At 47.2% G+C, this 27,691-nt stretch overlaps 1 protein-coding gene across 7 annotated transcripts in view; it reads left to right on the top strand.

Moving 5' to 3' along the window:
• The window catches only part of MTSS1 (MTSS I-BAR domain containing 1), a 185,603-nt gene extending 158,074 nt beyond the window's left edge, over window positions 1-27,529 (top strand). For 2 of the 7 annotated variants that reach the window (XM_032246479.1, XM_032246473.1), the window contains 8 exons: window positions 9,931-10,088; window positions 11,287-11,394; window positions 13,012-13,109; window positions 15,749-15,959; window positions 20,787-20,981; window positions 22,249-22,422; window positions 22,747-22,909; window positions 24,630-27,529. In XM_032246479.1, coding sequence (XP_032102370.1) covers window positions 9,931-10,088; window positions 11,287-11,394; window positions 13,012-13,109; window positions 15,749-15,959; window positions 20,787-20,981; window positions 22,249-22,422; window positions 22,747-22,909; window positions 24,630-25,330 — 1,808 coding nt within the window. In that variant the 3' untranslated portion in view covers window positions 25,331-27,529. Of the gene's footprint in view, window positions 1-9,930; window positions 10,089-11,286; window positions 11,395-13,011; window positions 13,110-15,748; window positions 15,960-19,837; window positions 19,958-20,786; window positions 20,982-22,248; window positions 22,423-22,746; window positions 22,910-24,629 lie in introns of all 7 variants that reach the window. The other 5 variants (XM_032246509.1, XM_032246503.1, XM_032246465.1 and 2 more) reach the window with 4 other exon arrangements.
• Window positions 27,530-27,691: the final 162 nt, after the last annotated feature.

The raw sequence follows: 27,691 nt of genomic DNA, 5'->3' as shown, positions 1-27,691 counted from the left end.
TATTGCCTTCTGACTTTCTAAGTTCTAAAGATTCTGCTTATTTTTCAAAGAGAAATCTCTGCAATCCCCTTTAGTTTTTTCTCTTGTAGGGGCTGGTTCTTAGAGCAAAGTCACAGTGAATTTGGCTATAAAGACACGAGAAAAGCTATATGATTTCTAGCTCTTATAAATTTTTAAAATATATATACAGAGAGAAAAATAATTCTTTAATTATTTTTAGGAATTGGCTTGGCTGGGCATGGTGGTGTGGTGGCTCACGCCTGTAATCCCAGCACTTTGGGAGGCTGAGGTGGGCAGATCACCTGAGGTCAGGAGTTCGAGACCAGCTTGGTCAACATGCAAAAGCCCATCCTGATCTTGGCCCACTGCAACCTCCACCTCCTGGGTTCAAGTGATTCTCCAGCTTCAGCCTCTTGAGTAGCTGGGATTACAGGTGCCTGTCACCACACCTGGCTAATTTTTGTATTTTTAGTAGAGAGAGGGTTTCACCATGTTGGCCAGGGTGGTTTCCAACTCCTGAACTCAGGTGATCCTCTCGCCTTGGCCTCCCAAAGTGTGCCCGGCCAGTGCTGGGAATAATATAAGCAAAAGGTGTAACCTGGGGGCCGAGAGGAAGGAGCCTCACTAAGCATGGGGATAGGGTAGTGATAAAGAGGAGGAGGATGAGGGGTCAGCTGGTGAAGAATGGGAAGGGGGTGTTCATGTAGAGGGGACGGCATGCACCAAGACATAGCTCTTGCCATTTAGAGAGAAGCACCAGCAACAGTGATAATGGGTAGTCATGTCACGTGTGTGTGATGCCTTGAGGTGGGGCTGTTGTCCCACCAAGGGTGGACTGTGTGCGTAGAGAATCATTAGTGACTCCCGGCTACTCAGCCTCTGGCTTCCTGGACCGCACCCTTCCCCACACACTGACCTGCCTCCGGGATGGTTCAATCACTGGGCCTCAATTCTGATCACACCCCAAAGTGGACACCAAACGCCTCTCCACATCATTCTTCCTTTCTTGGAAAAAGCCTGTGAAATGTGAATCTTTTCCCCTGCATGCGGTGGTCTGCTCATCTCTGAGCATATCCAGCCTAGGCACTCATCCACATGAACGTTTCTTACGTTTATAAAACCAGCAGAAAGCACTCTCAGAATGACCCTGAAACCCACAATCAAACCTTCAATGCCCTGCCTCTGTGGTAAAAATTGAATGTGTCTAGATTCCCTGCAACCCACCCCTCTTGATTTTTGAAGAGGGATAGAGCTCAGAGCTCCTCTTCCCACAGGGATGTCGGTGGAGGAAGAACAAGGAGCAGACAGTGGGATGGTTCCAGCCACTTCTTCGAGGCCACGCCCAGGGCTCAGAAGGCTGATGGGGAAATTCAGAATGTGGGCACAGCCAGAACTCTTCCATTTGGGTGGAAGCAGGGGTGGTAGAATTTTGCCTTTAGACCTAGTGTGACAATCAGGAAGCTGGCCCTGACCTGAATCCATAGGTGTCTGAATTTAACTCAGAAATCTCCTGCAAGGCTAGGCGTGGTGGCGCACACCTGTAATCCCAGCACTTTGGGAGGCCAAGGCAGGCAGGTCACTTGAGGTCAGAGTTTGAGACCAGCCCGGCTGTCATGGCGAAATCCCATCTCTACTGAAAATACAAAAGTTTGCTGAGCATAGTGGTGTGCACCTGTACTCTTAGCTACTTGGGATGCCGAGGCAGAACTGTTTAAACCTGGGAGGCAGAGGTTGCAGTGAGCCAAGATTGCTCCAATGCGCTCCAGTCTGGGCAGCAGAGTGAGAGCCTGTCTCCAAAAAAGAAAAGAAAAGAAAAGAAAAATCCTCTGCAGAAGGATGTTGCATTTCAGGTGAATGCACGTAGCCTTCAGAGGCTGGGCTGTTTATTAGCTGTATTTCACAAGTGAGGATTCTAGATAAACACAGGCCAAACACATCCGCCAGAGGCCTGGAGCTGTGAACTCTCTTCCTTTGCAAAGCTCATGTCTGGTAAAACCTCACGTAGACACAGCTCCTTGAGTGCCTTGTCCATGACTCTGGTCTCAGAATGCCCTGGGTGTCCCTGTGCACAATGGAACTATTATCAAGGTGCAGTGCGCCTCACTACCCTGTGGCTGCCTTCAGGGGTCAGGGGAGAGGTATGTAGAGTGTGGAGGCATGCCAGGAGCTGAGTGCTTTTCTTAGCATTAGTTTTTGACCAAATACAAAACAGCAGAGAAGGAAAAGGAAAACTAAGGCAAAGCCTGACGGAGTGGCAGGGTGGGGAAGTAGTTGCTGCCTCTCTTGAGTTGCAACCCATCAGCCATTCATGGTTTTCATAGGTCTAATTGATTCACGCCTGGTGCCATCCTTCCATTCATAAACGTCCTTGGCTACTGCAGATGAGTCCTGCAAAACATTCAAGCCTCCATCTATTAGTTCGTTCTTTCATTCATTCAGGAAAGGGGTATGACCTGCCTCTTCAGTGCTTAGACTCTGTTAGCTGCTAAGGAGGTAAAAGTAGCATCCCCCCTCAAGCTGTCCCCAGAACGAAGAATGCATTTATGTTCCAACATCAGTTCTCTGACTGCAGCTGGCTGTCCTCCTGTTCAATTCAGTTATGACACTACCTAGTGTTAGTGCAGACCCCATAAGAGTTAAGTCCTGTGAGACTGCCCCAGATTCAGTCACCACCACAAGTGGGGTCCCTAGAGTCCTCACACTAATGCCCAGCCAACCACAAATTTGGGGTTTCCTATGACCCGCCTCGCCCATCAAGTTTCATAATTTTTTAGGAGGACTTGCAGAACACAGGAAAGCACCATATTTGCAATGACTGGCTTCTTACAAAGAATGCAGGTTGTAGCCTTGTTTACTACATTAGAGATGTTCAGGACTCTGCTGAAGTCCTTGAAGCCTTTTTGGCTTCATAATTCCACCGTGACAGTGTGTATTTGGATTAGACTGTGGCTTAACTGGAGATCCAGTTAGCAAGTGGTAGTTGTTGTCTAGGTGACAGATGATGGTGGCCTGGGATCAGGGAAGTGGCCACAGAGATAGAGAGGAAGACAGGTGGATTAGGAGCTACTTAGGAGAAATGCAAAGGAAAGAAGAGCTGAAGGTGATGGTAAATTTCTGGATCTGGTAGCCAGGTTGGCAGATGGTGGAGCGCATCTTTACCTACAAAGGAAGAAGCGTTTCGGAGCCATGGAGATCCTCTGTTGGAGACACTCTGGATGGTGAGCCGCAGGTTGACATGGGACGTTTTCTGGTTGTTCTCTGAGCTGTCTCTTTTTATCCTTTGCTTTGATAAACAGCTGATTGCCCAGAGACCGGTGAAGAATCTTGATGATAAAACTCTTTTAGTGAAAGAATTATGGGATCTTTTGCATTTTCCTACATCAAAAAGGACCTTGAACTGAAAGTTCTCTTTAAAAAAAAAAAAACAAAAAACTCACCCTACCCTGCATATTATTGCCTGGTAAACTCCCCAGTGTCAGAAGGGACAACTTCAGAGATGCTGCAGTGGCAGCTGATTGTGCCTGACCTGTAGGGAGTGCTCAGCACGTGCTGGGCGTTGTTCTGAACGCCTCGTGTGGATTAGTTCATTCCCCCCCACCATCAGCCCTGCGAGCTTGATACTGCTATTATTTACATCCCACAGGTAAAGGGAAACTGGGGCACTGTCAGTTGAAAAAAATAATGGAAATGGAGTTTGTTTGAAAAATTTTAAGGCTAAAAGCCTTCAGTCTTACCTAATCACATCTCTCTCTCTTTTGATTTTGGGTTGGTTTTTTCTTTCGGGAATCAATCAAAACCCACTGTGGGTTATTAAGAGTAGAAGATGACTTTCATAGGGATAATGAGGATAGCCGCCTTTTGCTGTGAAGAGAGAAGTTTTCTCCAAATTCTGATCTCCAGTGTCACCTTGCCTGTCCATTTCCGGATCCTTTGTATTTTATATTTTTTGTATAATTTTGCATTTTATATCCCATGTTGCATTTGGCTCTGGGATACCAGCAATTGTCAGATGCACCATTATTTTCCAGGCCACTAAGAGAGGAAAAAACACACCCTGATTGGTGAGGTGTAAAAATGGGGGAAAGTGACTATCTCAGAATGAAATGCAGCATTTTTGTGAGTCAGAAGCAGGAGAAAGTCATTTTGCAGGATTCTAATGGCTTCTCCATACGTCTGTCTCAGAAGAAAGGAAGGACGTGGGGTGTTTTCCTGACTCCCAGCAGCTCTCTTGGCCCAGTGTGTCCTCGGTTTGCCCTTCCCCATTGGAAATCCCTTCAAATACACTGGCTTGGTTGAGCCATGAAGCTTACCATGAGAGTGCAGCCTGGGTATGAAAAGGCTGGGCAAGTAGAGATAACACTAATCACATTTCACTGGCTTTCTGATTGGCTGTTTAGCTGCTGGCAGCTTGTTCCCAGCATTCATGTTTGCTGTGAGCCAGAAACACAAAGAACCCTGTCTTCAGAATGAGAAGGACTTGGGGCTGGATTCTAGCTGTGCCGGTGGCTAGCTCCGTGCTTGGGATCGCGGCCTTGTGCAAGCCACTTGGCCTCCCTCCGTCTTAGCTTCCCCACCTATCAAAAGGGGTATTCAGTCCTGCCCTGAATGTGTGTATGTAATGATTAAGGAAATAAAATGCAAGTGTTGAAGTTGATAAAGGATCTTCATTTTAATCCAGAAAACTAAGCTTACTTAAAAATTCCTTCCTTCTATGGCCAGGCGCAGTGATGACTCATGCCTGTAATCCCAGCACTTGGGAGGCCGAGGCAGGCAGATCTCTTGAGGTCAGGAGTTCGAGACCAGCCTGACCAACGTGGTGAAACCCTGTCTCTACAAAAATTAGTCAGATGAGCTTCTTGAACGCAGGAGGCAGAGGCTGCAGTGAGCAGAGATTGTGCCACTGCACTCCAGCCTGGGCAACAGAGCGAGACTCTATCTCAAAAAAAAAAAAAAATCTTTAGGGGTGCTGCCTTGGCCCATGTCATGGTGCATTCACAATGCTTTGCCCCAGTAACATTTTCTGCAAAGAGAATAATCATCATTTCCCCTGGGGAGAGGGGAATAAGGGGCTCCTGGCTGCTGTTCATCACAATTCCCCAGTGTGAATACACCAGGACCTGCAAACCAGCAGCAGGAAAAAAATTCTGAAGACTGAAGATGCCTAAGATATTACGAAAGAAAGCTGAAAGCAATTGTTTGCACAAGAATTTTGTCTGGGAAGCCCATCTAAGGCACCCCCTGCCCTCCTCCTCTTGGCTGCTTGATCATCCTGGAATTTGCTGGTTCTGAAGCATTAGGGCATTTAAGGGCATGATGGCTGAGGCCGGGGAGCAAACTTGGTCAAGTTTTATCAGTGCTCGATTCAATTGCAAATATTTGAATATCTGCCACTTCCAGGCAAGTGTGCTGACTGAGGAGAGACAGTAGGGAGCAAAAGCATTCACAGGTTCTGCCCCCATGGGACCACCCCCCGAGTAGGGGAGACTGACGTCAGTCAAATAACTAGAGAAATAAAGATGAAATTCAAACCGGGGGGAGTGCTGCAAATGATAAGTATAAGGGACTTCAGAGATAAGTAAGAGAAGGCTAATCTGGGGAGGAAGTCCATGGCGGGATTCCCCGAAGGATTGAAAATCCTGTGAGACCTGTAGCATAAACAGGTGTTAGGAATGTAGCAGAGGGAGGGAGAGTGGAGTGAAGGTGAGAAGGGCTCCAGACGCTGGAGGATGAGAGGGAGAGGAGAGGGGGACAGAATGGCCCACAAAGGCTGGGGTTATGAGGTGGACAGGCAGTGACCTTTCATGCCTTGCAGAGAAGACCATGTTAAGGACATTGGACTTTTTTTGAGAGCAAAGGGAGCTGTTGAAAAGCATGAGAATATTTGCATTTTGAAAGTAATCTATGGCCAGGGGCAGTGGCTCATGCCTGTAATCCCAGCACTTTGGGAAGTCGAGGGTGGATCACTTGAGGTCAGGAGTCGATACCTGCCTTGGCCAACATGTAGAAACCCTGTCTCTACTAAAAATACAAAAATTAGCTGGGTGTGGTGGTGCACGCCTGTAATTCCAGCTACTTGGATGTCTGAGGCAGGAGAATCGCTTGAATCCAGGAGGCAGAAGTTGCAGTGAGCTGATAACATGCCACTGCACTCCAGCCTGGATGACAGAGGGGACTCCATCTCAAAAAAAAAAAAAGAAAAAAGAAAGTAACCCAGGGCTGCTCTGGGTGAGCTAGTCCAAGTGCAGTCTGGGGTGACACATTAGGGGCTGTTGCATTCCTGGCCAACATGGTGAAACCCTGTCTCTACAAAAAAATGCAAAAATTAGTTGGACGTGCTCTCTTGAACCCAAAAGTTAGAGGTTGCAGTGAGCTGAGATCGTGCCACTGCACTCCAGCCTGGGCAACAAGAGCAAAACTCTGTCTCAGATAGCAATGGCCCAGTGAGAGTGGAGGTAGCAGGGGTGAGACAAGACGATGGAGTCAAGTCCGTGGAAGCCAGAATGGCCAGGACCGGTGCTCAGTGAGTCAGCGGTGACTCTCCTGACACTGCCGATGGAGACAAGTGAGTGGGCTTTTGTATGTATTAAATCAGCACCAACACCAACTCTGAATTTGTGGACTTGAAAAGATCACTCTATCTTAAAACCAGTACATCCAGCTGGGACATGATTCTTTCACGGTTTTTCTTTTTTTAAATAAATTACATGTATTAGTACAACATGTAATTTACAAAACACATGAAACCAGTGGCTCAGGTGGCCACATTAATGTGTGGTGATGATTACTCCTACATCCTTGAGGAATATATTGAAGACATGGTAAAGAATTATTCTGAGGAGTGGAAGTAGTGACTACATGGAAGAATGGGTGAGTAGGTCACCTTGAAAATCTGTTGAGACAGCCAGGCGTGGTGGCTCATGCCTGTAATCCCAGCGCTTTGGGAGGCTAAGGTGGGAGAGTCACTTGAGGCCAGGAGTTCAAGACCACCTAGCTAACAAAGCAAGACCCAATCTCAGCTGGGCGCGGTGGCTCACGCCTATAATCCCAGCACTTTGGGAGGCCGAGGCGGGTGGATCATGAGGTCAAGAGATCGAGACCATCCTGGTCAACACGGTGAAACCCCGTCTCTACTAAAAATACAAAAAATTAGCTGGGCATGGTGGTGCGTGCCTGTAATCCCAGCTACTCAGGAGGCTGAGGCAGGAGAATTGCCTGAACCCAGGAGGCGGAGGTTGCGGTGAGCCGAGATCGCGCCATTGCACTCCAGCCTGGGAAACGACAGAACCCCCTTCTAAGAGCGTCGTGTCAAAAAAAAAAACCCAATCTCTACCAACAAATTGAAAAATTAGCAGGGCATGTTGGTACACAATGGCAGTCCCAGCTGCTCAAGAGGCCAAGGCTGCAATGAGCTATGATCGTTGCATTGCATTCCAGCCTGAGTGACAGAGCGAGACCCTGTCTCCAAAAAGGAGAATTATGCAGAAACTTCTCAAGCTCAAGCAGCAAATTTCTTTTTTTTTTTTTTTTTGTTAAATTCAGAGTCTTACTCTGTTGCCCTGGCTGGAGTACGGTGGTGCAATCTCAGCTCACTGCAACCTCCGCTTCCCAGGTTCAAGCAATTCTGCCTCAGCCTCCTGAGTAGCTGGGACTACAGGCACGTGCCCGGCTACTTTTTTTGTATTTTTAGTAGAGACGGGGTTTCACTATGTTGGCCAGGCTGGTTTTGAACTCCTGACCTCATGATCTGCCTGCCTCAGTCACTCAAAGTGCTGGGATTACAGGTGTGAGCCACCACGCTTGGCCCAGCAAATTTCTTATATATAGTAGTTCACACTTCTCTTCAGGGGATCCATTCCAAGACCCCCAGTGGTTCCTAAAACTGCAGATAGTACCGAAGCTTACGTATATTGTGTTTTTTCCCATGCATACATGTCTATGATAAAGTTTAATACATAATTTAGGCGCAGTAAGAGATTAACAATGATAATAATAGAACAATTATAGTGATATACTGTAATAAAAGTCACATGAATGTAGTCTCTTTCTGTCTTTCAAAATACCTTATTTTACCACACCGTGGATAACTGAAACTTTAGAAAACAAAACCGCAGATGAGGGGACCACTGTGGTGTAATTGTTGGATAGCATCCCTCCGTGCACTTAAGATGCTATCTGCACATTTCCACTCACTCGACTGGTGAGCGTTATGTACACAAAGCTGTGCATACTGTATTTATTGGCCATCTGAGGCATTTTCAAGGGTGATCTTTGACTATAATTTTCTCATTATATGCTAACTTAGAACTTATTCCCTGCCTGAGAAGTGACTTTTCCTTACTAAAATCTGACTACCTTTTCTATTGGGATATGCTTTAAGCCTGATTGCTTCTTGCTCCAAATTAAACATTCTCTTCTGTTAATGAGAGAAAAATACAGAGTATGTTCCTACATCCAAGGCAATTTTCCCTGACCCTTTCTTTCATCAAACCAAATGGTTCATCTCATTTAATGTTCTCTACATCATTAAGAAGGATGGAAGGGAACTGCAGGGCCCTTCCTATGAGGTGGTGGGACAGAGAATAGGCTCTGTTCAGGGAAAGAGGCCATGTGGCTCTCCCCTGCCTCTCTACTGTGCTTTGTGTGACCTTAGATGAGTCCCTCGACTTCTCTAGGACTTGGTCTCCATTGAAACATGAGCAGATTGGCCCATTTGGATAACTCCTTCCTGCTTTAACATTTTTTGTTAAAACTGTTAAACAGACATTTATTGAGCAGTTGCTGTATACACACGTGACATTGTACTAGGGGCTGTGCTGGGGAAGATAAAAATCCTGCCCTGCAGGAGTTTAGAAATTCTCTCTGGTTTGAGTGGTAGGTGAGGCCCCTGCATAGGCAGCCCAGGGTGGAAGCTCATGAGCTGCTGTCCCCTGCCCGTCACCCCGTTGTCCCCACCTACAGATCAGATTTGTAGTAGCTGCTCCTTTGGACACAGTGCCTGTTGGTCCATGTTTATCTTCTAGGACAGCAGACTTGTTATGCCAGGGGCCATGGTCTGGGGGCCATAGTCTCTGTGTCACACTACTCTGCCATTGTAGGGAGAACTGGTACAGGCAATATGGTAAATAAATGGATGCAGCTGTGTTCTAATAAAACTTTATTTGCAAAGACAGTTTGCTGACCATGTGGTAGTTATTTAAAAGCTTAACAACCCATCTTAAACTCTAGAAATGGTTGCCTCTACCTAACTGGGGTCTGTGGACCTGGCCAGATAATTCCTGAACGTGGGCCAGGCTCAGCATAGACCCCACTTTCAGTTTTACCAACAAAGACCTGTCTGGAGGTCTTGTTGTTACTGGGCCTGTTTTACAGGAAGAGCATTCTGGACTCCCCACTGCCAAGGATTCCCATGGCCCCCAGAGCCAGCAGAGCGGATGCTTCTCACCTCTGTCTTCAGGAACAGAAACTTCTCTCCAGACAGAGGCTCTTTGATTGAGGTTGACCCAGCAAAGCCAGCTGGTGCCTGTTTTTGGAAACACCCACAGGCTCTTACCTTGTTTCCACATCCCTTCACCTCTTCAGAACGTTCTAAAAGGAAAGAATGCTCTCTGGCTCTGTGTCCCGGAGTTTTGTTGGCAGAAGGCTTGGTGGGTTTGTGCAATGTGAGAAGGCAAGTCATGAAGAGTTGCTAGGAAATTTTCCTTGTCACGAGTAAATCAGGCTAAGTGACCCCTTTGGGCATTGGAAATTGGAAATGGCTGGTCCTAGAAAAACAGCCATCTTAAATCCTTTTGGGGCATGAATAGATAATTTTTTTACATCCTGGAAAATTGTGTGGTTTTTGACTCCAGCAAGGACCCCAGGGAGGAGGGGCACTTGTTCCAGAAGCTTTCGTTTCAGCAAGCCGTGCTTGAGTCTTTGTTTTGTTTGCAGGGAGAGGTGATATCCAGCCTCAGTTGGACAGTGCTCTCCAAGATGTCAATGATAAGTATCTCTTGTTGGAAGAAACAGAAAAGCAGGCCGTCCGGAAGGCTTTGATTGAAGAACGTGGCCGATTCTGCACCTTCATCTCTATGCTGCGGCCAGTGATTGTAAGTTAATGGAAACCTCCAGAGATTTAAAATGCTGGTGTGGAGGTCGCTTCCTTCCAGTTTTATCCATCCACTGTTGAGTCATGGAGGCTCTACTGTCAGGAATCATGATGGTGGAATCTCTTGTACAGACCAGTGATTCAATGTGAGTTGATGGCCATGATAGCTCATTCTTCCTTCACTGCTCATAGCACTGCGTGTTCCGCGTTACTTTTTCTCTCCAAGTCAAGAAGGCCCAGCAGAGTGGTTCTCAAAGTGGGGTCCCCAGCTCAGCAGCATCACATGGGAACTGGCTAGAAATGCAAGTTCTTGGGCCCAACCCAGACCCACCAAATCTAAACCTCTAGGGGTGGGGACCCAGTCAACTATGTTTTAAGCACGCTTGGTGGTTTGGAGACTCACTGTTCAAGCCGAGTACCAAGGAGTGACTGTGAGATGAATATCTATCGAAGCGCCTCAGTGAATCAATTTAAACTTAATTTTTAAGGAAATCATTTGCATGCTGTAATTGAGAACTCGCAGTGCAGGCATTCTTGAAGCTGACTGAAAGGTGCCAGCTCGTTTCCCTTAGCCCTTGCAAAATGTCTGAATCTGAGTTGTTCTCCTGAGTGTAGAACTTTTCCATGGATCATTCTAGCCAAGCCCCATAGTCCCAACGTGGCACTTTGATAAAGCACATGGGATGTTTCTTTCATGGTCCCCAGCTCCTATGTTACTTGTCTTTTATCAAGTTGGTGGAAAAACACAAGAAAGAAGGGGAAAAGTTAGCCTCTGTTGAACACAGGCACTGTCACAAAGATCTGAACCAAAATATCTCCATGTTGTGTCATCCACTGAAGCTAAGCAACTTCAGCAAAGGACCACTTTGTGAAGGGGGCTGTGCTTGCTGCATGATCCCGCAGGAACACACAGATCATCCGCACAGGCCTGGCAGCCCCCAGGAGCTGGGAGCGAGGCCTGTGTGTTCCCCATTGTCCCCCATGTACAGGTCACTCCTCGATTATGGCAGGTTTCTTTTTCCCTCCCATTTCCCAAAAGAAAGGGCATGTAGTGCCTTCAGCAAAGATTTGCCAGTCCCAATGGTGCCTTTTCGGAAAAACTGAAAGGGTTATACAGAGACCTGAATAAAAATAGTTGGAATAGAGCAATGAAGGGACTCACTCATGATAATAACATTTCATGAATGACTTTTCTTCAGGAAGAAGAAATCTCAATGCTAGGGGAAATAACGCACCTTCAGACCATCTCAGAAGATCTGAAAAGCCTGACCATGGACCCTCACAAACTGCCCTCCTCGAGTGAACAGGTAGGGGTCAGGGGTTAAGCACTTATAGGATCAAACCAAAGAGGTAAAGTTCAAGGCCCTGGCCGGACATGGTGGCACATGCCTGCAATCCCAGCACTTTGGGAGGCCAAGGCAGGCAGATCATGAGGGCAGGAGTTCGAGACCAGCCTGACTAACATGGTGAAACCCCATCTCTACTAAAAATACACAAATGAGCCAGGTGTGGTGGCACATGCCTGTAATCTGAGCTACTCAGGAGGCTGAGGCAGGAGAATTGCTTGAACCTGGGAGGTGGAAGTTGCGGTGAGCCGAGATCATGCCATTGCACTCCAGCCTGGTGACAGCGAAACTCCATCTCAAAAAAAAAAAAAAAAAAAAAATTTCAAGGCCCTTGAGTGTTCCTTGTGACGTTTGTCACATCTTTAACTGTAGTCATATTCACCATGTCCTTTACGATGTAATATACGGAATGAGAGAGCTGTCACATAGGACCTGTTGTGTGTCAGGCACTGTCCCAGGCATTTTACAGAACCTGACTTCCTCCATTCATCTTCACGATTATGCTTGTTTTATAGAGGAGGATGCTGAGGCACAGAGAGATGGAGTCCCTTAGCCAGGTTCACCTAGCTAGTAAGTGGCGGAACTGGGATTTGAACCAAGTGGTCAGCTTCCAGATCCCATGCACTTAATTGCTGTGTTCATCTATCCCTTAGAAATTGACTCTCATAAGAACACGTCACTGATGTGTTTCAGTTGACCTTGTCAACCATTCTCCATTTCTCTCATTCTAATTGAGCAGTGCATGGAGACTCTCTCGTCTTATGAAAAAGATGACATTTTTATGCTTTATTCATTTAATTCACATCACACGAACACTATGTCAAGTGGAAAGAGACATATTTGGGGGAACAACTGATGAATCACACGCTGGCTTTTGCACTTGGTGACAATCTTTTCGCCTCCTGGAGAGCCAGCTCAGAGGGCAAATTTGGGAGCTCGTGCTTTCTCCTCTATCAAATGATATTTATTAAACCAGAGCGTGTATGCATTCACTCGACAAATAAACATTTACTGAGTGCTTCTTATGTGAATGAAACATGGACCTTACACTCATGCGGCCCTTTGTCAAGCAAGGGAGACAGATGTAGAAATAATGGTGAAAGAATTGGCTTGCTCTTGATTCTGTCAGGCTTTAAAATTTCTAGTGCTGGTCAAATAGGGCAGAAATGACCACTGAATATCAAGTCGATAGAATGCAATATCAACAAGTCTGGGAACCATGATACGGTGTTATAGGAGGAAAATCCTGTAAATTCTAGCCTGGGGTATAAATGGCTCTTGTAAATTGTTAACTGGTCACTGTATTTCTCTCTCTCTCAGCTGATATTTAATGATTTTCCTTTTCCCTCCCCCCCTTTCTCCCTATTAATTATAGTTTTACTTCTCTCAGTAAAAGGACTATGACATTGATGGATTTGGTAGTGTGGCTCTTCAATTAGAAAATATTGTTTAACATGTTTTCCTTTCATTCCCACCTCCACGATGGCAGCCTTTGGATGCTTTGGTGGATGTTAAGCTTTGATGGCTAATGTCTCCCTTCTCAGCACCCCCCTCACCCCGCTGGCTCTGTCCCCTTAGGTGATTTTGGACTTGAAAGGTTCTGATTACAGCTGGTCATACCAGACGCCACCCTCTTCTCCCAGCACCACCATGTCCAGAAAGTCCAGCGTCTGCAGGTAAGTGAAGTCGGGGTCCGCTCCTGCTTTCGGGACAGGTCATTTTTCTTTATGCCAGTGTGAGCAATAGAGCCAGTCTTTATCTCTTAGAATGGCTCATTTTTAAACAGGAAATGGGGGTATGATAAATTGAAAGAATGGTAATGATTTTGGTCTTGCTCTTTAGTCTCTGCATTAATTTTGGATCAGAAAGAAAACTCCATTAGCCCTTGACTCATGGATGTAGCTTGTTCTCTCTCACTTGTGTGTTGTGGGAATTTTCCCATTCTATGAGATCACATTTGATTTTCCTGTTTAGCAGCGTGAAAACTTGCTAAGGCCTAAAAAACGGTGAATCTAGGTTGATTCTTATACAGGCTGATCTCACTGTTGCCAGAACAAATGAAGGAAGTAACAATGGTTTATGCTTTCATTTTGTCCCATATTTTTATTTCAGGGTTTCGTAAACTAGAGTTCTTGCTCTGTCAGTGTCTACTACTACAACTGCCACTACCACACCTGCACCTCTATTAATTGGTACTGTTCCCTACTGGAACAAAATCTTTTGGAATAATTTTGCCATCTGCAAAACTGTTGTTTAGCAGTTTCCTGTTAGAAGTTCTTTGCCGACTAGGAAAGTTTATTCTCCTCTTCCTGAAAGCTGGAAGCGTGATGTGCCACTTAACTCTCTTGGTTTACTAGTCCTGTTACTCTTTTAATTTAACTTTTCAAAGCCAAATGAGTTTCCACTTCCTGTGTATGAGCATTGAGAGTCAAGGGCAGGATGGGTCTGCTAAATCTGTACATGGTGATGTTTGGTACCTGCTGATGTGTATTTCCTTTCACTGCGGAGCTTGTATACTATACACTTAGCAGGAAGTTCAGACCTAAGATGCTGCATCCTGACATTCTGCCCCGTGAAGATGCTGGTTGGTTTCTTATCTTTCATCAGCTGTGTGTATGTGTGTGTGTGAGAGAGAGAGACAGAGAGAGAGATGGGGGGGAGAGAGAGACCTTTTTGTTGTTGTTGCCAAGAAAAGTCTCTCTGGTTCATGTAAAACAAAGTTGCATGAGTAGTTTTTCTTCCTTATAATTTTAGTTTGAGTAGAAAGCTGTGTTGCACGGACATCTGCAACTCTGAGGCTGCTGGGGTGGAGCTGCTGTGAGCTTCACTGTCGGTCCCCAGCTGCCCTCTTCTGGCTGATTGGAGGAAAAGCAAATCATGATATTTATTCCTGACCGCAGCAGTTTGCTCCGGCACGCCCCTCTGTGTCTGTCTGTACATTCGCACCAAGTGATTCTAGCATGGAACAGTCACACGGCCCCTGAGTACCTTAATAGCTGCCAGATTTTGCAAACCAGAATCTCTTGCAGGCTTAGGAGCAGAAACCATGAATTTTCCAATCCCAGCCTGGGTTGTTTGGTTCATCCCTACTGGTGCCTCTACAACTGCTCTTTTTATTTCAGCGCTGTTTGGACCATGGGAGTCTGTTTTCTGCTTTTTATGATCTAAGTTACTATACAGAGTGTGGGGCATGTCTCTTCTTCTTTTTTTTTTTTTTTTGAGATTGGGTCATGCTGTCATCCAGGCTGGAGTGCGATGGCACAATCTCAGCTCACTGCAACTTCCATCTCCCGGGTTCAAGTGATTCTCCTGCCTTGCCCTCCCAAGTAGCTGGGATTACAGGTGCCTGCCACCATGCCTGGCTGATTTTTGTATTTTTAGCAGAGATGGGGTTTCACCATGTTGGCCAGGCCGATCTCTAATTCCTGACTTCAAGTGATCCACCCACCTTGGCCTCTCAAAGTGTTGGGATTACAGGCATGAGCCATTGAGCCTGGCGAGGAGCGTATTTCTTATGAGTGGAGGTGGAATGCAGACAGAAACCCAGAGAGGGTGTATCATTATTTGACGCTCTGTTTACTGTGCCATCTCGAAAGCAAACAGCTGAGCATTGATTGCCCTTAGTCTCTGAAAGCTGCCTGCCTCTTGCCAGGTGTGCTATTGTGCCAGACCCATGGGTATTTTAACAGAGAAACAGCTGGGGTCAAAGTAAAACCATTAATTAAAGCATCACTTTGTTAACCAAAGGTAAAACCCATGTACAACACATTGAGTTGATTTGCTGATGTTCTTTACAGTAGGCTTGACCAGACTCACCTAGGTGAAATCACCTCAGCAAATCCATTGGTAGTGTGGACCCCGATGGTCAATCCGAGAACGTTCCAGTCACGTTGAAGCCCCAGTGGGCTTTACTGAGGCTCATGGTTCCTGCAGGCAGATAGCTCTGTCCCTGTTCTTGCTACTGACATCAGCTCCCCTGGTTTTGGTGGGAGGTGAAGCAGCAGAGTTGGGTGGCACTTGACTTTTTAGAACCCCAGACCTCCCTCCTAAGAATGCCACATGGTTACCATCAGAGACCTGAGTGCTGGCAGCTGTGTTTCCCCTGGGTCACCTGGAAAGCTTTTTGCACTAGCTGATTGATTTGGTGTTTTGAAAATGTGTCTCGTGGTTTGTACTGCGTCTCGGGGCAGAGAGCTGATTGCATTATGTTGTGCTCCTACCTCTTGTCTGTTCCCCTCCTTCCTCCTTTCTTTTACCACTGCCCCTGCTCTCTTTACCTTCCTTGCCCTCCCCTGACCCCTGCTTGTCCCCACAGCAGCCTGAACAGCGTCAACAGCAGCGACTCCCGGTCCAGCGGCTCCCACTCCCATTCCCCCAGCTCACATTACCGCTACCGCAGCTCCAACCTGGCCCAGCAGGCTCCTGTGAGGCTGTCCAGCGTGTCCTCCCACGACTCAGGATTCATATCCCAGGACGCCTTCCAATCCAAGTCACCATCCCCAATGCCGCCAGAGGCCCCCAACCAGGTAAGGGCACCCTTGGCTCCAGGAGTGGCTGTCACACCTGGTGCCCTGACCACCATCGATGGCCAGAACCAAAGAAGTACCTTGGCTTCGACAAGCCCCTGCCTACTGACTTGAGAAACATCTGGTTTAATTTCTAATCTTTAGATGTGTTGTTCTCCAAAGGGAGAGATGCTCTAAGTGGGTTTGAAGCCTGTCTCCATGGTGGTAATGGTTGCATTACCACATCGATTTGGGGAGCTCTCACATGTAAGTAGATGGATTGAAAGAGGTTTGACCACTCTCAGGCGTCCCTGTAAGTGCCCAGCGGGCATAATTAAATGCTCTAATTAAAGGGCATTTCACAATGGGGACACCTCCTCCCCCACATCTCGGGTTCTCCCTGAATGACTGAGATTCTAAGGTTGAATAGTGCTTCCGATACCATTCCTTGGTGTGCTCAGTTTCCCTTTATCAATCTGTGTTGAGAATGAGAATGGACCATCAGAGCTTATGCACATAATTCTGTTGGCACTTAGATTCTGGAAGGGGAGGTGTGGAGAAATCTCTTCAAATACTGTTAGATTTAATGGTGCCAAGCCAATGGTTCTAGCTGGAGCAGAGAGCAAGAGCTTGGCAGGGCCTCTGAACACCCTTCATGTGCGTCATCAGTGTATGTGATCTCCTCTCTGTCCTCTCTCCCTTAGTGTCATTGGGTTGGTGTGTGCCTTGAACTTGGCAAGTAGCTTTACGTACAGAATGCTGGGTGCCCCACAGCCCCACCTGCTGGGAAACCCATGCCAGAGCTCTGCGTTACGCTCCTCACAGCTCAGCACTCCTGTTAGCATTTTTCAGCCATCCTGGGGGACTGTGGCCTCTGTCCCTCTTCCTTGGATACACACTCAATTTTAAATGCACTCAGAACCAAGAGCCGCGGCTGTAGTTTGAGTGCCTGAAAGTGCGTGTCCCAGCTGGGGTGCTTGGCTTGGTCTGTAAGGAGTCCCCTCTTCCTCGCTGTGTGCTTCACTAAACCATATGTGCTGCTCACAAGCAGAGAGCCAAGGGTCAGGAGGAGAGTGGGAGTGTGCAGCACAATTGTGTGTGTGTGTTTAATTGACTGACAAATTAACATAGTAGTGTGCACTGACACCCCTTTCCGAAAAGGAGAGGCCTCGTGCTACAGCCTTCCCATCTAAGACTGTGAGTGTGGATGGGGTAGAGCAGTGTTTCCCGTGGCATGGAGGGAAGTGGAAGGGGCCATGTTGGGTTTACTTCCATCTGAAAACCCGTGCCCAAGACATGTATCTAGCAACTCTAGGGTAGGTTTTTGTTTGGTTTTCTTGGGTTTTTGAGATGGAGCCTCGCTTTGTCGCCCCAGGTTGGAGTGCAGTGGCGCGGCTTTGGCTCACTGTAACCTCTGCCTCCTGAGTTCAAGTGATTCTCTTGACTCAGCCTCCCAAGTAGCTGAGACTATAGGCACACGTCACCACACCCAGCTAACTTTTGTATTTTTAGTAGAGATGGGGTTTTGCCAGGCTGGTCAGGCTGATGTCAGGTGATCTGCCCACCTCAGCTTCCCAAAGTTCTGGGATTACAGCCGTGAGCCACCACGCCCAGCCACTAGGGTAGTTTTAATGAGCTCAGGGATGCAGCAACGCTTTAACAGAGAATTCTGTTTTTCAAGAAAAACATTACAACTGCTTATTACTATAAGATAAAGGGGAAAGTAAAGGCAGTTGTACAGATCACATTAGCCAGAGGGTACCATCTCCTACAGGCAGGAACCTCTCCTTTAGGGTGGGGGAAAGGGAGGCCAGGAGCCCTTCATTTCTCTTCTGAGTAACACAGGTCTGAGATGAAAGCTGAGTGATAGAATTTGTTCAGAATTCTGTGGTTTACCTCCCCCCCACTCTTCAAATTGTGCCTTCACCCATCAGTGCCTAGGAGTGGGGCCATGTCTTCAATGAGGGTCTCACCCTAGAGCCATTTACTACATTTGAGTCAAAAGATTATTAATAAAAAGTGAGCAGAAGTCCAAAGAAATCTGCACCTGCAGCCCTACGATGGGTTAGTTTTATTGGTTTTTGTTTTTTGAGACAGGGTCTCACTCTGTAGCCAGAATGGATTGCAGTGGCAGGATCATAGCTCACCGTAACCTCGAACTCCTGGATTTAGGCAGTTCTCCTACCTCAGCCCACCAAGTAGCTGGGACTATAGGCATGTGCCACCATGCTTGGCTAATGCTATTTTAGATTTGAGAATACATGTGGCTTGCATACCGGTGGGGATGGGGCTTCTAGTGTACCCATTACCCAAATATTGAACATTGTACCTGATGGGCAATTTGGGCAGTTTTTCAACTCTCACTCCTCTCCCCTTTTACATGTTTTATTTTTTGTAGAGATGAGGTCTTGCTGTGTTGCCCAGGCTGTTCTCCGACTCCTAACCTCAACAGTCCTCCTGCCTTGGCCTCCCAAGGGGCTAGGATTACAGGCATGAGCTACCACATCTGGGTGTTTTTTGTTAATAAAAAAAATTTGAGGTTTAAAGGGCTTTAAGTGCACAGTTTCTCAACTGGGAAGTGGCAGAAATGTGACTTAAATCCAAACCTTCCAGCTTCAGATCCTGGGCTGCTAACCAGACACTGACCTCAGGGTACAGCTAGGATGTCCGTCCACCATGGAGCTTCTCCTTGCTTTGGGTCCACCGAGCCCCACACATTGTTGAGTGATTGGTTCCTTGCCCTTATAGGACAAGAAAGCAAAATCTCTATTCCTTTGTAGGGACCTCTTTTTTGTAGGTGAAAGAGACAGAAACATGAATCTGGCCTCCTTGATGGTGAATACAGGAATACTTTCAGAGAAATTACAAGAGAGAGAGGAGTCAGCTTATTTAAACAAACTGAGGTTATGCCAGAGATTGCAGTTAACAGTGAAAAAATGTAAAGCAAGTACCCGGATGGACACGAAGCAGTGCCCAGGAGACCCAGTTTACAAGAAAGAGATGATCACTGTCTCTCATTCCTTATTTTTTGAGTCCCAGCCATGTGCCAGGTCCAGGACTAGAAGAAACCTGGGTATGTGTATAGCTAAGGTCACAGGAACAGTCCCTGCCCCAGCTGAACATCAGGAAGCCAGGCTAGGAGTGGCTCATATTTAATACAGATCAGCGTAAAGAGATTGTTTCCCAAATGAGACCTCTCCAGAGATGGTTCATTCCGCCCCGCAATGGCCACCAGAAACATCGTGCTGACCAGAAGGCTTCACTGCCCCAAACCCCAAAATCACATTCCAGATGCGAAACCTAAAAGTATATCTCAGTGAGGCTTGATAGCTGGAAACCACCCCTCCTGGATCCACAGGCTGCATTTGATGAAGGCAGAGTCCAGGAAGTAGAGCTGTTCCAGGCAGACATGTAGCAAAGCCCAAGCCAAGGTCTATCTTCATGCAATAAATTATGCCTGTGCACATAAGAGAGGTGACAGGCAGGGCCTCCCTGGGGACCTGGGCCTGTGGCATGTGAAGAAACACCCAAGAGAGCACAGCCTTGCTGGGAGTTCCAATGCCATGCGTGGATATTCTAGTGCCAGGCGTGCTTTCTGGGTTCCAGCAAAAGACACACAAATTGTGTCCTTGGGGACCGACAGCCTAGTGATCTGGGGCTGGCCGCGTCGCATACTTCTTTTCGAGTGCTTGAAAGCCTCTGCATGGATGCACCTTTGGGGGAAAAGTAACCCTAACCCTCTGCTTCTCTCATCTTCTCCTCTTCTGTGTATGTCTGTCTCTCTCTGTGCGTGCCCTTCCCCACTCCTGCCCCCATTCTTTTCTTTTTATTTATTACATTTTGGTGGCGTGTGGTTCGATTTCTGTTGGTCCCCTCGTGTGGCCCCTCCCCTGCTGCAGAACTCGTCCAGCTCGGCCTCCTCCGAAGCCTCGGAAACCTGCCAGTCAGTGAGCGAGTGCAGCTCCCCCACCTCTGTCAGCTCGGGCTCCACCATGGGCGCCTGGGTGTCCACAGAGAAGGTGACCGCCCGGGTGGCAGCCACAGCAGCCCCATTCCCCTGGTCCCCCCGCCTGCTGCTCACACAGCCCTCACAGCTGTGGCAACCTGGAAGCTCAGAATGACACCAAGAGTGGGGCTCCTCTTGGGGACAGTGGGTGGGACAAGGCTGAGGGGATTTTCTAGAATGAGTGTCTGGCTGCTGAACAATGACCGTCCCGAGGGAGAAGAAGGGATATGGGGAATTTGGAGGTGTGAAGGCTTTCTCCCAGACCAGGTGTTGCGTGCCTATCCATCCTCCTCCCTCTCTTCCCGAGCAATCCACCAGCCTGTTGGATGAGCCATGTCACTGTGTCAGAGGCTGCGTGCTTTTCTGCTTTTTAGTTTGCACCCCCACCCACTGCCCTTGATTGAGAATCTGCTCCTGAGCAATGCGATGATTTTGGAAACCTAGAATGAACGGATTCATTTGAAGACGCTTTGGAATTTTTTAATTTGCATAATGAGATGAGCAAATACTATCACCATGAAATGAGTGAGGCTTCTTCAGTTACATAATCAAAAACCATTGAGAAGGCCACAAATTGAGAGCACTGATCAGTTTCCAAACTTCTAACATGTAGGTCAAACAAAGATGCTTATTTGGTGTCAAATTGATGTGCGTTCTTTGCACCCCGGCCCTATTCTCTTGCATCACGGATCAGCCGTGAGAAGCAGAGCCCTGATGTTTGTTTTATTTATAAATTTTCTGGTTTCCCCTCCCTTGAATGTCAATGCCATTTTGTATCTCCGCATTCATCCTGTTATATTAATTTTTTTTTCCTTTTTCCCCCCTTTTTTGTTTGTTTCCAGTTGTCTAACGGGTTTTCTCACTATAGTTTATCAAGTGAGTCCCACGTGGGGCCCACGGGTGCAGGCCTTTTCCCTCATTGCCTGCCTGCCTCCCGCCTGCTCCCTCGGGTCACCTCTGTCCACCTTCCAGACTACGCTCATTATTACACCATTGGGCCCGGCATGTTCCCGTCATCTCAGATCCCTAGCTGGAAGGTTTGTGTCTCTCCCCGTCCTCCTCTCCTTCTGTCATTGCCTCTGTACTCACCCCTCTTCTGTTCCACCCCCTCACCCGACTCTCCCCTCACCCCCTTCCTTTCACACTCTGCCTTCTTCCCCATAATGCCTCTCCCTCAGGAAACTCCCATTGCGGGAGAACCAGAAAGCAGCCAGCCGCTCTAAGACAGCAATTTCCATGGGTAGCTGGGGCTGAGGATCTTCCTTCAGGGGATTTTGGTCAGTCCCTGATAGACGGCAGCGCAGTGTGCACTGCAGAGCGGCGGTTCCAAGTCGAAAGGCCCAGTTTTGCATCAAGTTGTAATCTGTGGGTTGATCCCCTCCCGGGGGCCACCTGAGGGTGTCAGCATGATCAGAGAGCTTCTAGGGGGCCCGGGGGGGACTGTCCTTCTGGCCATGTTTCCCATTTTCCCTAATGAGTTCCCTGCTGGACTGTGGTAACAGAACCATAACCCAAAGCAGGTTTGGGATGATTATATTGAACTTAAAAGTACACGCAGACTTTAGTTTTAGTCTTGAGTGTTCAAACATGTTTGCTTTAATATAAAGACAAAGTTTGAAAATGATCCCCCAGCAAGTCTGATGAATGCTCCTCCAGGAGGATAATCTGCTCTCTTTTGGGAGGAGGACCCTAAGTAGGCCCCTCGGCTGCCAGCATTTTGAGCAGGTTTTGACTTCAGCCTTCACAGGCTGTCTGGACGTCTCAAGACTCCTCGGAATCTTTCTCCTGCCCCTGGGAGCTTTCCTTTCCTTCTGAGGGCTTGAGAGGGCAGGGAGCCTGCTGTGCCCTTTGGGGCTGGTTTCCTGGGAATGCAGGGAGAGGGGCTGACATTACTCTAGTGCTCGCTGATGGCCGCTCCCCTAACGGGAAGCCATCCAGATTGTTAAGGAGCGATCGTCCCTTCAGACAGGAGAAGCAGGATGTGCTGTCCCCTGGCGGGGCCCTTAGCTTACATGGGTCACCTGTTAGGTGGCTGCTGGGTCTCCTGCTGCCACCTGGTGGGGGAGAGTTTTTAATCATTGGGCAGAGATGAGGAAAAGGGAGGTACACAGGGGACCCCCAAAGGGTTTTCCACTGCTTGCCCTTTAGAGCCTGGAGAGGGCATGCGGAGGGCCTGTGGCTTGTCCCAGCCAGAGTTCCCCTTAAGGGACCCAGGTGCCTTTTCTGGGGAGCTGTCTGTGGGGTCCCTGCAGCCCTCCAGTGGAGGCAGAGGCCCTGGCTCCTGACTGCACTTGTTCTGCATAGGACTGGGCTAAGCCAGGGCCCTACGACCAGCCTCTGGTGAACACCCTACAGCGCCGCAAAGAGAAGCGAGAGCCGGACCCCAACGGGGGAGGACCCACCACCTCCAGCGGCCCACCTGCAGCAGCTGAGGAGGCTCAGAGACCGCGGAGCATGACTGTGTCGGCTGCCACCAGGGTGACGCTCTTGTTCTCGATAGTTGGTTGGGGCCACCTCCGCTTGGCTGGGGGCCATATTCTGGCCAGCAACTGGGGGCTGAGGCAGCCTTGCAGCTGGAGGGACCTGGGCTCCATTCCCTGACTTACTGTTCTAAGGCAAAGTCCCTGGGAAAAAGCCTCGTGTGGGAATCAGAGAGGCAGAACTTTCTAGGGTCTGAGTGGGACCCAAGCAATTCAATAGCCCTCTGGGCCCACAGACATGGAGTGCTCCTGGGGGCAGAACAGGAGTGACATTGAGCACCCCCCCTCAAAGCAACATGTATATCTCTCCTCCATGCTGCAGCCTGGTGAGGAGATGGAGGCTTGTGAGGAGCTGGCCCTGGCCCTGTCTCGGGGCCTGCAGCTGGACACCCAGAGGAGCAGCCGGGACTCGCTTCAGTGCTCCAGCGGCTACAGCACCCAGACGACCACCCCGTGCTGCTCTGAGGACACCATCCCTTCCCAAGGTATGGGGCAGCCTGGGGTGTGCAGTTGGGCTTTCTGAGCAGCCCCAGGTGTGGAGATAGAAAACTGGAGGTCCATTTTACCCACAACCTCACCACTGGCTAACACGTATCAGCACTGTTTCCGTCACCTGGGAATGCCTTGGGGAGCTCACCTGTAGTTGTCAGGTAGCTGCCATATAAGAAAGGGATCTGGACTTTCACGGCCTTTGGCGTTTTTCAGCATCATACTCAGCAGTCTCCAATTTGAATGGAGACGTGCTGTAATAAGAACAGCTTCAGGCCAGGGGCTGTGGTTCATGCCTATAATCCCAGCACTTTTGGATGTCGCAGTGAGCAGATTGCTTGAGCTGCAGAAGTTCAAGACCAGCCTGGGAAACATGGTGAAACTCTTGTTTTTACAAAAAATGTAAAAATTAGCCAGGTGTGGTGGCAAACACCTGTGGTCCCAGCTATTCTGGAGGCTGAGGTGGGAGGATTGCTTGAGCCTTCGAGGTTGAGGCTGTGATGATCCATGATTGCACCACTGCACTCCAGCCTGGGCAACAAAATGAGACCCTGTCTCAAAGGAAAAGCTTCATTTTTGTTTTAGCACTTTGCACTACACACTTTATGGTTATTTTCCGATTTAATCTTTACAGCCACTTACGGGGTAGGTATTTTTATCCCTGTTGTACAGAAGTGGAAATTAAGGCTCAGTAACTCACTCATATTCACACAACCAATAAGTAACAGAACTGGAGTTGGAACCTAAGTGTGTTAGAGTGTAATGCCCAAGCTCTTAACATATTTCAGCCAAATCCTCTATCGAAGCCTTCTCCCTCATCTCCATGTCCACTACATACAAGGAAAGATGAAAATCCAACAGCTGGAACATCTATGATAATTGACCAAAAGCTATGCATTTCATCAGTCAAAACCTCTAAGACTGAGTCTCATTGGAGGGTGATTTTATTTCCCAAGGGACATTTGGCAGGATTTGTAGACAATTCTGGTTGTCACAACTGGAGGGGTACTATTGGCATCTAGTGGGCACAGGCCAGGGATACCACTTAAACATCCTGTAAAAAACCACAGCACGGCCCCTCCCCACCATGTCCTCCGCAACAAAGAACTATCTGGCCCAAATGATCAGTAGCATGACGGTTCAGAGTCAGTGCTGTGAGCTGTTTAATCTGTAAGCTCCCACATGATCCTGAAATTGGTCTTACGAGGAAGCGAGCACATGACACTGATGGAAACTGTCTCTGTCCCTTGTCGTCAGGGACTCACAGTCAGTAGCTTTGTTCTTTGTCTAGCCCTCAACTCACCAGTTAATTATCAGGGAGATGTTATAGCCCAGACTAGTCTATTTGAGGTTTGATCTTCATGTTGAATTCTGGACTGGAGAATTTGTCTTCTTTCATCCCCCTTATTCCTCCCAGAGATGCTTGGAGGTAGCTTCGCCGCAGCCTAGCAGCTTTATCTTCTTCCCCATTGACAGTATTTGAGTGACAACCATGCCCAGCACTGTTCTAGGTACTCAGGATACATCAGTGAACAAAGCTCCCTACCAGGGAGTCCTTAGTTGGTGAAGCTTTCTGAAGATGGTAGAGAAACTTGGGGAAGCTTGGGATGAGATTGTGTGTATGCCCTGCCTTGCGTGCCTTTTGTCCTCCCAGCACAGAATAATCAAAAAGCAAAGCTGCTGTCTTGAATATGTCTAATCAAATCCTATAATCAGTTTCAGATTATGATTATTTCTCTGTAAGTGGTGACCAGGAGGCAGATCAGCAGGAGTTCGACAAGTCCTCCACCATTCCAAGAAACAGCGACATCAGCCAGTCTTACCGACGGATGTTCCAAGCCAAGCGTCCAGCCTCAACTGCTGGCCTCCCCACCACCCTGGGACCTGCTATGGTCACTCCAGGGGTTGCAACTATCCGACGGACCCCTTCCACCAAGCCTTCTGTCCGCCGGGGGACCATCGGAGCTGGTCCCATCCCCATCAAGACACCTGTGATCCCTGTCAAGACCCCAACTGTCCCAGACCTCCCAGGAGTGTTGCCAGCCCCTCCAGATGGGCCAGAAGAGCAGGGGGAGCACAGCCCCGAGTCGCCATCTGTGGGTGAAGGCCCCCAAGGCGTCACCAGCATGCCCTCCTCAATGTGGAGTGGCCAAGCTTCCATCAACCCTCCACTTCCAGGCCCGAAGCCCAGTATTCCTGAGGAGCACAGACAGGCAATTCCAGAAAGTGAAGCAGAAGACCAGGAACGGGATCCCCCAAGTGCCACTGTCTCCCCAGGCCAGATTCCAGAGAGTGACCCCGCAGACCTGAGCCCAAGGGATACTCCACAAGGAGAAGACATGCTGAACGCCATCCGAAGGGGCGTGAAACTGAAGAAGACCACGACAAATGATCGCTCAGCCCCTCGCCTCTCTTAGGCTCACAAGAAATGCTGCCAGTGGGGAATGAACTGTTTAATTAATGAAACCTAATTTGTCTTGATCCATTCCAATCTATAATAAAACAAAAGATTTTGTAGGCAACTCAGAACATAGCTCTTTTGAAAGTACTCGACACCTTTAGATAAGAATTAAAACCATCATACGTAACTGACATAATCTTGATCTTTTAATTTGTAAATATTGACAATTTTCTTTCTGCACATTTTAATCTTAGTTTCCCTTTTGATTTTTCTGAAGGTGCCAAATTCCATTTAACTTTTTTACAAGTCTTTGTAAAATTTTAAATGCATAAGCGGGGGTTGGGGCAGGGGAACCACGAAGTAGTTAATTTTAGAAAAGGATTTACTATACTTCACTCTTCTTTTTTCCCCCCCACAAGCTTTTGTAGATGCATTGTAGTAGTCTAGCTTAGAAGCAAATGCAACTTATTTTAATGTACAAACTAAATGGGTAAGAGGTAAAAATCCTCATTTAAATATACAATGTTCTGGATGAAAAGAGCAGGAGTAACAATTGGTGAGCAATATTCAGAGTGAAGTAACTGGAAATGGTAGACTGTTGGGATTGGGGGGAGGGCCATGGGAGGGGCACACTGTCAACATAGCCGATCCTGTTACATTTAAGAGTAGCCTTGTAGGTTGAATTTCTTCTAGTAGCTTCATGGTAAATGCATTTGAATAAGCCATACTGGATTGCAGTGTTTGGTTCTGTAGGGTGTTTAAGGACTTCCTTTCTTCCACGATTCCTCTTGACTGCACACGGCACCCACCTCCAGTCCCATGCATGCTGCCACTGGGTAGTTGTAGAATCCCCACTTGAGTTTCTCTTTGATTGATTGTACTCACCTCCATGGAATCCAAATACATCCAAAAAAGTAAGGCAGTTTAAAAAATGTGAAAACATTTAAAAATGATAGCAGGGAATTCTTAAGATTATAGTAAATGCCTTTTACTTAACTGTGCCCAGCAGGCTGGGTGCTTTAAAAAGCCCAAATATTTTGAAAAAAACTTTAAAACGGCTCTGACAAGGATAGCCAGCTTGGAGTTTAGCAACTTGCCAATGTGTTTACCAATCTGGGGGCTTGTTTTTCTTCTTTTAAATAAATGGCAGTTAATTGGCTTCACAGTAAACATTGAAGAGAGGAGGATTTGTTTATTGTAATTGGGAATCTGACCACTATACTGTCCTTTTTTTGTATTCTGGGTAATGTTTTTTGGAAAGGATTTGTCTTTTACTTTTTTAAGTGGAAGTTAAATTTGTTATAATGCCCATCCCCTAATGCCAACAGAGATTTGTAGATTTAAAGGGATCACGTTTGAAGACAATAGTGTTTAAGAAAGCAAGCAAGTTCCTTAGCAGTCAGGTCAGTTAAAAGGGCACATTTCTGACTGAACCTCTCAAGGAAGAGGAGCTTGGTGGGTCTCATACACCCTGCAGATTTCTGTTGGCTCTAATCCTCAATTACCTAATCTTACGCTTTAACACGTAACGCACTGGATGTGAGAGTAACGTACCTGTATGGTCATTGTTCTATATATTAACATTGAACACTGCTGCGATTGCTCAAGGACATTTTATGTTATGGCTTTAAAGCAAAGGCATGATTATTAGAAACTAAGCTTTTTTCTTTGAAAAACAAGCTCCTTCTACAGAATATAAGCAACAGTAGTGCCTGTGGTTTAGCCCACCAATCTTGATGACTAAAAGTAGCTGATGCATTGTGCATATGATGCTTGAGATGGTTTTTGCAAAAGCAGAAATCGCTGCAAGGTAATCACAATAGATAAAAGTGGTATTTTAAACCTTTGAAATAAATGGATGTAACTGTACCTTGGTACAGCTTTTCACTTGTTTAGTTTTTAAACGTTAGTATAATCTGAATAAATAAAATGTTGCCAAATTCAATGTAGAAAGAATGTGACAACACACCTTGGGTAGTTCTGCTTGTGTTTTTGCATATTGTAAAAGCCGTGTCACAGCTAAAAATAAAGAAATCGTTTCTAACTGTAAATTATTGTGGTTTAGTTGCTAGTTTGTACTGAGAGTTGACCTCTCCCTGTGCAGTTTTTTGTTCTAAACTTGTATAAATAACAATTGTGTAATGTGTCTCCCTTCTACATTGTAACAGTTGCTTCAGCCTATGTTATAAATAAAGAACCACTAGTTAAAAAAGTCCTGGATTTCAAGTCTTGTTACAATTCAGTCTAAGGTCTTAGTCAAATGTTAGAAGAAGGACTGAGACTCAAATTGAGCTTACACAGAAAAGTGACAAAATGTTTTTGTGATGGTTATAAGACCACTAGTTTCTGGAAATTATTTGAAAACAGTCCTATCTAA

This window comes from Sapajus apella, unplaced genomic scaffold (assembly GCF_009761245.1).
Source record: "Sapajus apella isolate SASKATOON/1434 unplaced genomic scaffold, GSC_monkey_1.0 scaffold3, whole genome shotgun sequence".
Classification (NCBI taxonomy): domain Eukaryota; kingdom Metazoa; phylum Chordata; class Mammalia; order Primates; family Cebidae; genus Sapajus; species Sapajus apella.
This window is presented reverse-complemented; position numbering and strand designations above follow the sequence as displayed.